General features: G+C 42.2%; 1 protein-coding gene across 2 annotated transcripts in view; it reads left to right on the forward strand.

The window, feature by feature from the left end:
• Positions 1-15,218, forward strand: part of EXOC3L4 (exocyst complex component 3 like 4) — a 47,709-nt gene that overhangs the window by 26,484 nt on the left and 6,007 nt on the right. For both annotated transcript variants that reach the window (XM_075844274.1, XM_075844275.1), the window contains exons 7-10: positions 802-902; positions 1,616-1,711; positions 12,779-12,893; positions 13,612-13,734. In XM_075844274.1, the coding sequence (XP_075700389.1) occupies positions 802-902; positions 1,616-1,711; positions 12,779-12,893; positions 13,612-13,734 (435 nt within the window). The remainder of the gene's footprint in view (positions 1-801; positions 903-1,615; positions 1,712-12,778; positions 12,894-13,611; positions 13,735-15,218) is intronic.

Below are 15,218 nucleotides of genomic sequence, written 5' to 3' on the forward strand. Positions count from 1 at the left end.
AAAGTGCTTCCTTAAAGGGTGTATAGACTTTTGCAACCTATTTTTTTAATCCTCCAGTGCATCTAAAATAATAAATTCAACCGCTATGATTAGAAATCCCCCGTTGTTTGGTGTATACAGCTCCTCTGCATGTCTATGTGTCAAGATGGTTACAGACTACAAACAAACCCTGTGTAGTCAGATCCTGCAGTCATGTATTTACTCTTTTCCATATCCTCCTCTTTTATTGTCTGTAGGTTATCAAAAAGATGAGGCAGGGGGAAGGAATCACATATGACAGCAGGATCAGACTGCACAGGGTTTGTTTGTAGTCTGTTACCATGTAGACAAATACGTTTGCATAGGAGCTGTAGACACAAAACGATAGGAAATATTTAACCAAGACTATTTGCTTATTATTCGCCGAGACATTTTCACAGATTGGCTCATCTGTGGCAGGCACCATATGTGGCATCCTGAATTAGACTGTGTAAAGTGCCAATATTGATGCCCACAATGGTGGTCCATGGCAGAATATAGGCTGCCATGTATGATGTCTGCATTTAACTAACGGCTACTGTAGGGAATCTGAATTAAACTTACTATTGACTCTTTCACTGCACTGGACCATCAGATTATTTAAGCATTGTATGGAGGTATTATTTGGGCACTGTATGGAAGTATACAGCAGGGTATGGCATTATTTTGGTATAAACATTTGGGTAAAAAGTACATCTATATATATAGAGAGCGGGCGAACTACTGTGCTCTTCTTCAGGCCTCCATCTATGAACGGACTTCCTTATCTTTTTTCTGTTGTAGATGATAGGAACTCATGTGAGAAACTCTGCGACGCTATCTGAAGAACTCGAGACGTCTGCATTCAATGCCTGTGTAGAGGAACTGGGACGCTTCACCGCAAGGTCTGTTATTAAACCCAAATAATAAAACTTCCATCTGCTCATGAGTGTTCCTGTTCCCTTAGTCTAATTCAGTATTTCACTTCTAGAGCTGCAGTTTGGGCTTCAGAGCTGCTCATCTTAGTGTAACTGGCCATAGAAAGTTTCTGTCATACATTTGGAGCTTATAAAAATTGTCTTTGGTCACCCAGTCACCCGACTAGTATACAACATTTCCTGCTCTCTCCTCCCCTGTCAATCATGGGACTGTTACTCCCATCGTCATGCCTTATAAATTTTATGTCTACTTGATCATTGTAAAAGGGGAAGGCACTCTACATAGAGGTCGGAGGGCCCACGTGGCTGATCACATGCACCCGGGGAGCTAACAATACATTGGGGAGCGGTACTTGTTTGCTTCCCTCTTTGTCTTGTAGAGAAGGATACTCTGGTTTGATAACATTGCTGTTCCTGGGGGGCGGTCCTAGCTGGGTCGGCTCCACCCATGAGGAACATATGTAGGACCAATCTGAGCTGGTTTTCCCCCTCTTCACAGGCCCCATAGCAGCCATAAGGGATACGTCTTAGATACATATGTTGTGGGCTTTAAAAGTCAATACAGGCTTGATTCAATAAAAGCAGCGGAGCCCTCATTCACTTTGCATCCAGGGACACAATTATAGGTGAAACCTATATCAGCTCGTCGGTGATTATAACCTGTCTTGTTTTTTTCTTAGACTCCAAGCTTCCTTTCAGGATTGGGTCGGCCCCAGCTTCACCGTCTTGTTTGTTCAGTACACGGTTGTCTACGTGAATAGTTTCACAAAACTCAGGTGAGTGTCGGATCCACAGGGATTAGAACAAGAATTATACTATAGGGTTCAATAATCTATACAGGCGGAGGAGCAACTTGAAGCTCAGGGGCCACAATGCATAATCTGCACCAGGACCCCATCTACTATGTGCCATGTATAATACCAGGGGTCACCTTATGTGGCAGAAGGATCTTTGGGCCCCCTTAGGCACCAAGTCTCAGGTGCGACTGCTATTTCTGCACCCCCTATAGATGCATATTGGATAGATATATTATCCAGGTTATTTATATGGCAGGTTATGAAGGGACGTGTTGCTTTTCTTACCACATATGACAGCGATTTGGATGCAAAGAATTATGGTTCAAGCCAACTAGGATGTGGGCTGTCATGTGGACAATGGTTTTTCCACTGCATCTAATTCAATGTAAAATCTAAGAGCAAGAGCCGCAGAGAAAGCAGGAGGGAGGAGAAGATAGATTGGAGCTGGAAGTGTATGAGTGGGCAAGTTCAGGAGTTTCGGAAAGTTGGATCACAACCTCTTTGGGGGTAGAATTGGTGGAAATATTTTAACCACGTTACTTCAAAAACTGGAATAAGAGGTCTCGGAGGCAAAACTGGTTCATTTCTTTAGCAGAAGCGGAATGACAACCAACGTGGGAGCCTTGACTTGATCCAGCACTTTTGTATATAGATTCTATGCACATTATAATGTAGGTTAATTTACGTAGTGAGATAGCGCCACCTAGCAGGAATATACTACAGTGCAATCAGAAGAAGTGATCGCACCACTGTTTTATAGTCCTGCTCTCTGTGGTGGTGGAATAAGGACGTTCAAGGTGTTGGGATCCGTTTGCAATTCCTACCACTGCACCCCCTATAGCTGCAAGATGTTACAAACTTGTGTGAGGGATCTTAGGGGTTAAATGACAGTAGACCACCGTCTTCATCAGGAAGGTACTGACCCATTTTCACAGTCACAGTTGTCAGTAGGGGGCAACCTAGGGCACTGTCATTAAACGTATTATTGGATGTAGTGTGAGGTAAACAATTAGGATTAGTGGGCGCAGTGTTGGCTACAGTGTTGGGTGCCATGTTGAGTACAGTGTTGGGCACATTGTTTGAGGCAGGTTTACGGTTTGGTATAGTATTGGGTGCAGTGTTGGGTACACAGTTCGGATCAGTGTTGCATGCAGTGTTCGGTACAGTATTTCATGTAGTATTTGATATAATGTTTGGAATAGAATTGCATGCAGTGCTGTGCTGTGTTGGGTGTAGTGCAGTGTACGATGTTGGGATGTTGGGTACAGCATTTGTTATAGTGCTGCATGTAGTGTTGTGTGCAGTGTTTGGTATATAGTTGCATGTAGTGCTGTGCTTTGTTAGGGGCAGTGTTGCATATAGTTTTGTGTATACACAAGTGTTAGGGGCAGTGTTGTTAAAGTATTTCATGTAGTGTTGGTGCTGTGTTTGGTGTAGTGTTTGGTATAGTATTGCATATAGTGTTGTGTCCAGTGTTGGGTGTAGTGTTGTGTACAGTGTTGTGTGCTGTGTTTGGTATAGTGTTTGGTATAGTGTTGCATGTAGTGTTGTGTCCAGTGTTGTGTCCAGTGTTGGGTGTAGTGTTGTGTCCAGTGTTGGGTGTAGTGTTGTGTGTTGTGTTTGGTATAGTGTTTGGTATAGTATTGCATGTAGTGTTGTGTCCAGTGTTGGGTGTAGTGTTGTGTGTTGTGTTTGGTATAGTGTTTCGTATAGTATTGTATGTAGTGTTGTGTCCAGTGTTGTGTCCAGTGTTGGGTGCAGTGTTGGGTGCAGTGTTGGGTGCAGTGTTGGGTGCAGTGTTGGGTGCAGTGTTGTGTCCAGTGTTGTGTCCAGTGTTGGGTGCAGTGTTGGGTGCAGTGTTGGGTGCAGTGTTGGGTGCAGTGTTGGGTATAGTGTTTGGTATAGTATTGCATGTAGTGTTGGATGCTGTGTTTGGTGTAGTGTTTGGTATAGTATTGCATGTAGTGTTGTGTCCAGTGTTGGGTGCTGTGTTTGGTGTAGTGTTTGGTATAGTATTGCATGTAGTGTTGTGTCCAGTGTTGGGTGCTGTGTTTGGTGTAGTATTTGGTATAGTATTGCATATAGTGTTGTGTCCAGTATTGGGTGCTGTGTTTGGTATAGTATTGCATGTAGTGTTGGGTGCTGTGTTTGGTGTAGTGTTTGGTATAGTGTTTGGTATAGTATTGGATGTAGTGTTATGTCCAGTGTTGTGTGCTGTGTTTGGTATAGTATTGCATGTAGTGTTGTGTCCAGTGTTGTGTGCTGTGTTTGGTATAGTATTGCATGTAGTGTTGTGTCCAGTGTTGGGTGCTGTGTTGGGTGTAGTGTTTGGTATAGTATTGCATGTAGTGTTGTGTCCAGTGTTGGGTGGAGTGTTTGGTATAATATTGCATGTAGTGTTGTGTCCAGTGTTGGGTGCTGTGTTTGGTGTAGTGTTTGGTATAGTATTGCATGTATTGTTGTGTCCAGTGTTGGGTGCTGTGTTTGGTGTAGTGTTTGGTATAGTATTGCATGTATTGTTGTGTCCAGTGTTGGGTGCAGTGTTGGGTGCAGTGTTGGGTGCAGTGTTGGGTGCAGTGTTGGGTGCTGTGTTTGGTATAGTATTGCATGTAGTGTTGGATGCTGTGTTTGGTGTAGTGTTTGGTATAGTATTGCATGTAGTGTTGTGTCCAGTGTTGTGTGCTGTGTTTGGTATAGTATTGCATGTATTGTTGTGTCCAGTGTTAGGTGGAGTGTTTGGTATAGTATTGCATGTAGTGTTGGAGCTGTGTTTGGTATAGTATTGCATGTAGTGTTGGTTGCTGTGTTTGGTGTAGTGTTTGGTATAGTATTGCATGTAGTGTTGTGTCCAGTGTTGGGTGCTGTGTTTGGTGTAGTGTTTGGTATAGTATTGCATGTAGTGTTGTGTCCAGTGTTGGGTGCTGTGTTTGGTATAGTATTGCATGTAGTGTTGTGTCCAGTGTTGGGTGCTGTGTTTGGTGTAGTGTTTGGTATAGTATTGCATGTAGTGTTGTGTCCAGTGTTGGGTGCTGTGTTTGGTATAGTATTGCATGTAGTGTTGTGTCCAGTGTTGGGTGCTGTGTTTGGTATAGTATTGCATGTAGTGTTGTGTCCAGTGTTGTGTACAGTGTTGGGTGCTGTGTTTGGTATAGTATTGCATGTAGTGTTGTGTCCAGTGTTGGGTGCTGTGTTTGGTATAGTATTGCATGTAGTGTTGTGTCCAGTGTTGTGTACAGTGTTGGGTGCTGTGTTTGGTATAGTATTGCATGTAGTGTTGTGTCCAGTGTTGGGTGCTGTGTTTGGTCTAGTGTTTGGTATAGTATTGCATGTAGTGTTGTGTCCAGTGTTGGGTGCTGTGTTTGGTATAGTATTGCATGTAGTGTTGTGTCCAGTGTTGGGTGCTGTGTTTGGTGTAGTGTTTGGTATAGTATTGCATGTAGTGTTAGGTTCCTTCATTCTTGTCACTGCAGGTTCACCTTATGATAATATCTTGTTCCATGCATGTAAGAGAAGGGAGAATGTTAGCACAAGTGTAATAAAATGGAGTATTTGAATATTTAAAGCAAGTGTTAGATAAGAGACGGCAGCAGCAGCCGAGCACATTCCCAGCTCACTAGTGATATTATTTAATTTAAAACAAACAATCGTTTCCATGTCAAGACTGCAGCGAAAGAGAACAAAGTGGTAAAATAAAGAAATAAGCAAGAAAGTGAAATGTGATTTTGCCTCTGTGATTGGATTATTTGCTGCTGATACGGAGCGGCCTGTCCTCTTCTTGGTAGCGAGACTTTCACTTCCATTGTTTGAACACCTGGGGCTCTGTATCGTCCAACTCAGGCTCCATGATGTCAATGCTACATGTAAAAATGGATTAAAAGGTGCAGTTATCAGAACGACCACCAGATGGCGCCAACAAACAAAGCTTGATCATCGCTAGAAACCGCGCCAAAAAAACAATTACAATATATACTACAGATAAATACAAAAAGTGCACTTTCCTTTATTATAACACTTAATAACATAACATATAATACTCACCCTTCTTATCTAACGTATCCATTTTATTTCAATGAACTGTAATGAACTTGCATTTTTTAAGACTTGGCCACCAAATATCCTCAATTTAATTGACACCTGATTGATCAAAATCGGCCGCCAATTTACTCATGTGATACAAGGCACGGAGTCCCGGACTACACAACATAGGTCAGTGTTTTCCCTATGGAAGTGTTGATCATCTGCAATTGGGGGAGACAGAACGATGCACCATTATTTCAGACTGTCCCAATTGGGTCTGGTGGATAAATGTAAGAGACTGCATCTCCATCCAACAGCAGGGGGCACTGCATCTAATTCCAGCATGTGCCTCACCAATTGGGCTAACATGGCAGATGACTGCGGGCTACACCTAAAGAAAAATGGTGGTAACAACATTGTCAGATGTATCAGGGTCATAACCAAGTAGATGTGGGCCCTCGGGTTCCCGGTCTACCACATCACCAGCCTGACAAGTGTAGAGCATGTTCACCAAGATTGTGTTGGGCCCATCAAGCCCATCTGGCCAGGTCGGCCTAATAGTGCCCCTCCCCCTCTCACGCTGAGTGAATCTTCCCTTCCCATCCCCCTCACTTCATCTTCATTTATAGACTATATGGTTACTTGGTTTGGTACCACTAATTATTTAACATTTAAAAAACAAGGAATATTGGGAAAGGTAGTTTGATGATGACATCATCAGTGAAGGAGGAAGTAGCTAACTTCTCCTAATTAATATAACTTCTGCCTGGGCTATAAACTGAAATGTAGCAGTTTTATTGTTGACCTTCAACATTTTTTGTTCAAATCTATAGAAATGCTCTTTAAGAGTTAATAGTAAAAAATATTATCCTTTCTTTCTGTATTTCACCTGTATGTTTATCTAGGTCAGGAGACTCTAGAGAATTAAGAATTTTTTTCAAACATATCTTGACAAATATAGAACAAGACAGAGTGATGTGAACTCTTAGGGCATGACCACACGTAGCGGAATTGCTCTGGAAATCCGCAGCGTACACGTTTCTCCATTGCCTTCCACAGCTTTGTGGTTGGGTTCGTTTACACGTTGTGGACAATTCTGCTGCGGAGCATAGGCTGCGGTGTGGAATTTGGTGTCCGCAGCATACAATGGTTGTTGCGGACGTGTTGCGGACTCATTGCGGAATTTCTCCATTGACTTCAATGGAGATTCTAATTTCCGCAATGAAGTCCGCAGCTGTCATGCACATGTTATGTGTGCTGCGGATGCGTTTTGCTTTTTTGACATGACATTTCTTCATTCTGGCTGGACCTATGTATTTCTAGGTCTACAGCCAGACTGAGGAAGTCAATGGGGCTCCCGTAATTACGGGAGCGTTGCTAGGAGACGTCAGTAAATAGTCACTGTCCAGGGTGCTGAAAGAGTTAAGCGATCGGCAGTAACTGTTTCTGCACCCTGGACAGTGACTACCGATCACAATATACAGCAACCTGTAAAAAAAATAGAAGTTCATACTTACCGAAAACTCCCTGCTTCTGTCTCCAGTCCAGCCTCCCAGGATGACGTTTCAGTCCAAGTGACGGCTGCAGCCAATCACAGGCCAATCACCGGCTGCAGCCAATCACAGGCCAATCACAGGCTGCAGCCAATCACAGGCCAATCACAGGCTGCAGCCAATCACAGGCCAATCACCGGCTGCAGCCAATCACAGGCCAATCACAGGCTGCAGCCAATCACAGGCCAATCACAGGCTGCAGCGGCCACATGGACTGCCGCGTCATCCAGGGAGGTCGGGCTGGATGCCGAAAGAGGGACGTGTCACCAAGACAACGGCCGGTAAGTATGAAATTCTTTTACTTTCACTAGGGAAAGTGCTGTCCCTTCTCTCTATCCTGCACTGATATCCTGCACTGATAGAGAGAAGGGAAGCACTTTCACCTGAATACGCAACGGCTAGTCCGCATCAATTTAATGCCCATTTTGGGCAGAGCCGCAACAGAATCTGCAACGCAGATAATGTGCGGCATTGATGCGGACAGTAGCGGAAGAATTCCGCCATGTCTGGGCATGCCCTTACAATCATTTTAGAGCTGTTTCCATTGTCTACATCTTTAAGAATTGTTCTACTCTTAAGACGTCTCTGCTAAAAAAAAAAAAAAAAAAATTTCCGTACCGGGAATTATTCTTTATCCACACTGTGAGTTGTTGTCTTCTTATAGCAGCCAGTTATACTCTAAACATGTTCTACCTCTCATTGCTATAGCCAGGAGGTAAGCAAGTTACAGCGGCCTTTCCTAGCAGCTATGAAGCCCTCATTTAGTCACAGAGTCACCCAGGATTCATGGACATGCATAGACTCTGCTCTCTTCTGTCCCCGCCCCTCCTCTCTCTGTGGCTCCTCCTCTTTTATTCTGAATCCACTGAAGTGCCTGATCCATGGCAGGCAGAGTTAATAGATGGAAAAATCAGGTAAGACTTCTGTAAGATAGAACAAAAGCAAAGTGTCTTGATATTTTATCTGGGACCCCCACTGTGTTTTCAGGGGTCGTACCTCCCCCAGCAGACATTCCACTTTAATATGCTATAATTGTTTGTCATGGGAAATTCTTTCACATGGTATCATGCGTCTGATCAGCTTATTGTGGCAACACATCTTGAGATTTCCAAATCTTTCTGTATTACTTCCTCTCGCAAACAAACAAAAAAAATTAACAAAAGTTTAAACAAGATACAAGATGTGCCAAATATAAATTGATTTTCATATGTAGAATATTTGACAATTGACTCGCACACCCTCTTCCTGTCAGCCATGCGTGCCTAAGAGAGAGGGGCCTGAGGGGCATTTGGACCTATGGGCCACCTCTGTTGCCGGCTTTATCACCACTGTCCCAGTGCGTAAATTCCCTATCCATTATATGTCACAAAATCTTTCAGAACGGAGATTATGCAAGAGTCCGAAGAAAGTCCTTCCCTTAACTGTGGGACAAAAACAGAAGTAAATTTGGGTTTTCTGAGTATTATTTTCAAAAAAGTAGATCCTCTTTATTCTAATAAGGGGAAGTCATTACTGAGGGCCATAAAGTCTCATAGGGGTCCTATCCAAGGTATATATTGATGTTCGTGGTTATATTGTCCCTTATGGGAGGGGCCATATATGTTTATATAATGAAGTATAGGCTTAATATAAAGACTATTTACGAGCTATTCATATCTAACTTTTATATATTTGGCGCTCGAAGAAAAAGAGCCATATGAACCGGTGGTATAGAGGTAGATGAATACACCACGCTGGATTTCAAAATGGTCATTATTACAAAATAAAAGGGATTAGGGACTGCTTTCATGACTAGATTGTTAGGAATCAGACACTATTCTTGACCCTCTACCACTTGACCATCAGGAATAAGGTACATTTATTTTCCACTGGCCCACCTGGGATCACACACTGTTCATCAGGTATGAGACTGTTTCTTTTGTACTAATCAACAGAGATCAGATTTTTTTTTTTCCACCTGACCATTAGGGATCAGACTGTTTTTGTTGTCTTTTTTTTCCACTTGACCACCTGGAATCACACACTTATCAGGCATCAGACATTATCTTTTCTAATGGACCATCAGGGATCAGATTGTGTGTTTTTTCCACTGGACGATCAGGGATCAGACTTTTCTTCCATTTGGCCACTAGGAATCGTACACTGGTATTTCCAGACACTGTCTCTGCTACTGGATCACCAGGGATTATATTGTGTTTTTTCACTGGACCACCAGATATCACACTGTTTTGGGTTGTGAGTGATCATACACTTTTCTTCTCACTCGACCATCAAAAAGCAAATGTTGTTTCTTCACTGGACCATCAGGGATTACATCGTGTTTTTCCCCCCACTGGGCTACCAGGGATCATACACTGTTCTACTTACTGGACTAGCAGAAAATATAATGGGTCAATGAGTCATCAACTCTGAGACAGTTTCTCTTCTACTGAACCAACAGAGATCAGATTGTGTTTTTATTTCCCCAGGACCATCAGCGATCAGACTATTTTCGTAGCTTTTTTTTTTTTTTTTTACCACTGGGACACCTGGAATCACACACTTATTAGGAATCAGACATTATCTTTACTAATGGACCTTCAGAGATCAGACTTTTCATCCTTTTGGCCACCAGGAATCATACACTGTTATTCACAGACACTGTCTCTTCTACTGGTCCACCAGGGGTTAAATTGTGTCTTTTCAATCAATCACTAGATATCACACTATTTTCTCCACTGGGTTGCGAGGGATCAAACACTGTTTCTTCTACTGGACCATCAGGGATTACATTGTGTTTTTTTTCCCCTGGGCTACCAGGGATCACACACACACACACACACACACACACACACACACACACACACACACACACACACACACACTGTTCTTCTCACTGGACTATCAGAAAATAAGAGAATAGAAGACCCTGTTTCTTCTACTGGACATCAGAGATCAGATCATATTTTTTTCCATTGGACATTTAGGAATCACTCCTTTATTTTTCCACTAGCCCATCAGACTGTTTCTTCTACTGGACCACCAGGGATTATATTGTGTATTTTATGACCAACCATCATGGATGGACACTGATTATATTATATAATTTGCTATTAAGCTCCGGCATGGAATACACCACTAACTATGTAGCAAATGGCAATAGGGACTGGACATTGTATCCCTAATTTCCTCGAGAACATATGCTAAGGAGGGTAAACCAGGGCTAAAATCTCTAGTGCTTACAAAACAAGAAATACCTGCAGAATATAAAATATAGCCTATATACCTACACTGTACATATAGGAAGTTAGCAACCAGCTTCTTCTCAGTTTTCCCAAGTGATATTTGCATTTACTCTTTTCCCCTTCCTTGAATTTAGTGGATTCCTGGCAGACACCTCTGGGCAGCTGGTAATTGCTTAGTTTTCTTTGCTAAAAACAAAGGCATGTGTCTTAAATCATGAGTCACCAGGGAAGAACGACTCTATAATAAACCTTCCCTGGCAGGGCAACTCCCGAGCAGATATTTTAATAAGCTAAAAGGGAAAACATGCTGAGCTGGAATTCCCTGGTACTGTAAATCCTTTTTTTCGAGTGTCGTTGCTGGAACCGGTCTCTGAATGTTACTGTCTACCTGTGGGAGTCTTTCCTGGATCTGTAAAAATTGCATTACAAGGAAAACATGCACAATCTTTCTGGGGACAAATCCATTGTGTTATATTGGCATGCGTCTGGAGGACTACCTGTTGTCTGCCACGTACCGGCATTCAAGGTTGGTTCCGAATCTACAAGCTGCTAAGTCTAGACATCACCTGGGGACATGTCAGATAAAGAAGCAGAATTGCTATATTGATACCAAAGGATACAAATATATATATATATATATATATATATATATATATATATATATATATATATATATATATATATATATAATATATGTGTGTATGTATATATAAAACCAAGACATATCATAAAGGACAGCTCTCCTCTCTAACATATGCTCAGCACTTGGACTTGTAGATTGTTAGTCCAACCACCAGATGTCTTTGTACCTGTAGGACCCATTTAAAAGTCCTTCACCTGCAGAAAATAATAAGTGATAGAACGTAAAGAAGTTCTCCGCTTTGGACAACCCCTACTTGTTAGAAGGGTCCATTGGCAATAAGATGATCACAAAGTGTCCTCCTGCTGGGACCCCCCAGCGATCAGCTGTAATCTATGGGGAACCTGGCTGTAAGTGTTCAGTTTCCCTGCAGCACCACCACAGGTGAAATGAAGTATTACACAGTGTCCATTCATATCAATGTGTTGTCTGTGTAATACAGGACAGGACAGGTCCTCCGGAGAGAGAAACGCTCTATGTAACCACTCTCCGCTCTGACCAAGAGATGAGGATCCTGAACTGAGGACTTCCATCTTGGAGTTCCCTAATGGGGTATATGAAAATGGGATTTCTAAACTAGACAGCCCCAGTTAGTTTGGGGCCTCCATAGTGATCAGTCGATCACCGCGGGTCCGGCGCCTGGCAAACAACTGTTTTTGCCAAGGGAAGCCACATCCAGCCAGGCTTTCCCCTGTAGCGCCCACTGTAGGTAAAATATAGTATTACGTGGCAATTATTCATCTAAATGGTTGTCTATGTAATAAATGGACGGCTTGAATCTGCCAGAATGGGGGTGACTTTTACAGAGCCGCACTCAGTTCTGGCTCATAGAGAGAGGTCCCCATTGGGAAACACCCCTGTATGACATCCCTATGCCCTGTCATGAGCCGGCCCCGTAAAAGGGTTGATGAGCCACAAACATTTGTTACCTCTACTGGATAGGCAGTAAATGTAAAATTGGGGTGGTTCACACTATTAGGACCCCTACTTATCCTTAGAATGGAACCTGGTCTGCCATGCCTCCCATGTGAGTTATGTGAACAGCTAAACTTCACCGTGACATTGTAGATGGACCAAAAACGATCTAACATTTATCACTGACCCGACCGTAGTCTGAACATGGCCGGAGTCTGGGCAGTCATACTCGTGTAGGTTGCAGCTCGTCACTCTACTATCTTGCTGTTGCTGATAGATTCACTTGTCCGGCTTCCTTGACCTCTCCTATATTATTTTTCATTACAATGCGTCTTTTCCTGTGTTCCCAAATAGTGACAATGGGATGAATGGTGGACAAAAATCATTGTGATTTTACTTAGTGGAACAGCTGTTATCACCTATTACGTGATTTCCTTGTAAATTCTGTGCCAGGTGGCGCATGTGGTGCTTTTTTTGGTGTTTGGAGACTTCTGAAGTGCAATGGGGATGAGTTATGTAGCGGAACGTCCATTGGTTTTCTACCTGTCACTGAGGACTGTAGGACAGATGATTGACAACCTAGTCGGAGATGCCATGGTGGCCATATTGGTTTCATCTAGTTTTGCCCGAAATAAAATTAATTTGGTCTAATTTTTTGCTGTCTCAGACTAATACTGCTAATAATTTCCTTTCCTAGACATAACACAACACAGTCAGATGCAGAACAATGCCGATGTGCGGAAGCCAACCTGACCAATGCCATCAAAAGCCTAAAACAGAATTTCTTCCAACTTTTTATGAAGGACACAAAGGTAAGGACATGACCTGCAAGATTTCCTAAAAGTGAATGTCCACCCTTTAAGGCAATATTGTTTTTTTCAAATGCATTAGGTCCAAAATTCTGTGCTGATTAATTTTTTAATATATCTTTATAGCGTCCAATGGTCCATTTTTCTGATACAGAGCTCCAAATCTCTTGCAGAAACAGTCATATGATAAAATTCTGCCTGCCTGCAGTCACCACTAGGGGGAGCTCACTGCATACTGTTTTACTATTAAGCTCTGTGCATAATCAGTATACAGTAAGCTCCCCCTAGTGGTGGCTGCAGGCAGGCAGAATTTTATCATTAAATTCTATTCTTTGCATGACATTTTTCAGTTATGCCCATTTTAGAACACAATCCGCTTATATGTTGGGAGCTTTCCTGATGTATATATCAAATGCGTACATTATGTGATCACCATATAGTGACAGTAGAGGAAAATCGAATATATCATACAAGAGTCTAATTAAAAAGTATCTATATTTATGTAGCAGTACTCCAAAAATAGTGGTGACTCATGGACAGAGCAATGACCACAGCCTGTATTGGTCTTGGCAATGTCACATGACCAGATCATTGTCCAATATGGCTACATTCATTGCCAAATTGGTCATTTCATTTCTTTTTTTTTTTATATATATATCTGCCATTCCCAAAAAATATCCAGAACAAAATGTTGCCTTCAACTTGTTTCTCTCTCCTACAGCCCCAATTTCAGAAGATAATCACCAAAAGTTGGCTGAAAAAGAATACAGCGTTCAACGCCATCATGAAGTCAACAGGAATCCTGTGTCAGTGCCTGAGATCTTTACTCCCCCCACATGATAAGGTATGGCGGGTTTCTATTCTTACGGATTCACAAATATGAGACCCCACCAGGGTTACGATCACACTTGTGTTAAAGGGATTGTTTAGAAAACCAATTTCCCTATACCCTATTAGGGGATTCTGAGTTAATAGAGGGGGGTCCGCTGTTCAGGATCCTCATCTTTTGAGCAGAGAGCAGAAGCAAAGAGCGTCTCTCTCTCTGGAGGACCTGTCCTGTATTACACAGACAACACATTGATATGAATGGATGAATGGACAATGTGTAATACTTAATTTCCCCTGTGGGAGCGCTGCAGGGATATTTCAAATTCTATGTTCTGGCTTATTCAAGCACCAACATTATTCTTCCCCATTCTTATCCTTATCTGGTATAATAGGGCCCCCCTGTCAGTGAACTGCATGTTTTATAGTTTAGTGAGTACATTAACAGTTTTGCAGGTGCGCTGCAGTCATTTCCTCCCCCCATATAATGTGCGCTCAGGTTTTGAGTGTAGAGGATGCATCTGTGTTTGAAAGCGCAATAACCCACACACTGTATATAGTAACAAAAACTTCTTAGTATCTAAACGAATGTACATTTATGACACCCACGGGGCTCCTTTCATTTTCTGATGACTTTTTTTTTTAATTCAATTTTTAAATATTTAGCAATTCATTTTACTGAATATATATATATATTTATAGTTTCTTAATGACGATGTCCTTTAAAATCCTTTTATTCTGGCATCAATGCAACCTGATTGTGGCCAGATTATCAGATATTGCGGATCATAGAAAAGTCTATAAAACCCTATAAAATGCTATTTTAAAGGGGTCGTCTCATTTGCCCTATTAAAGGAAGTGGACGTCATAGAGGCAACTCCTCTGCTAGGGACCCCCTCTATTGACTAAAGTGGAGAGCCACCCTTAAAGAGTAGCTCTTGCTCTGGTGGACCCAGCACGTTTATATATTACACTGATGGCCATTTACTTGAATGGATGGCATGCAATACCACATTCCTCCTGTAGTGGCCGCCGCAGGAAAAGTATATGGCTAGCTGCAGCTACTCTAATGATCATGGCTGATCTTCAGGGATTTCGGAAACCAGATTCATGGCAATCAGCCGATCACTGAACTGATTTCAATCTAAAAAGGGGCAGTCTTTATGAGATAGCCCCTGTAACGGCGGAGAACCTTCTGATGCCCACAAAATCTCCTACTGTAACTTTGATATTATATTACAGGAAACAAAGGCCAGATTATCAGCTTTACTTTACTTTTATTACTTGCATATTTACTGATCATTCTCTTTCCATCTGCTGCTGATTAAGCGGCAACATTACTAATTTCCTTTTCCCTGTGCTGACGGCTCCATTTCCTTCTGTACCGTATCAAAGGTGAATGACCCTTGTCTGTTCTAACATCAGCAAATAGTGTGCAGTAAACAACCCTGGCACGATATTAAAGGGGATATTGGCAAAAATGAAATTTACAGATGTAGCAGA

This window comes from Rhinoderma darwinii, chromosome 12, assembly GCF_050947455.1.
Source record: "Rhinoderma darwinii isolate aRhiDar2 chromosome 12, aRhiDar2.hap1, whole genome shotgun sequence".
Taxonomy (NCBI): domain Eukaryota; kingdom Metazoa; phylum Chordata; class Amphibia; order Anura; family Rhinodermatidae; genus Rhinoderma; species Rhinoderma darwinii.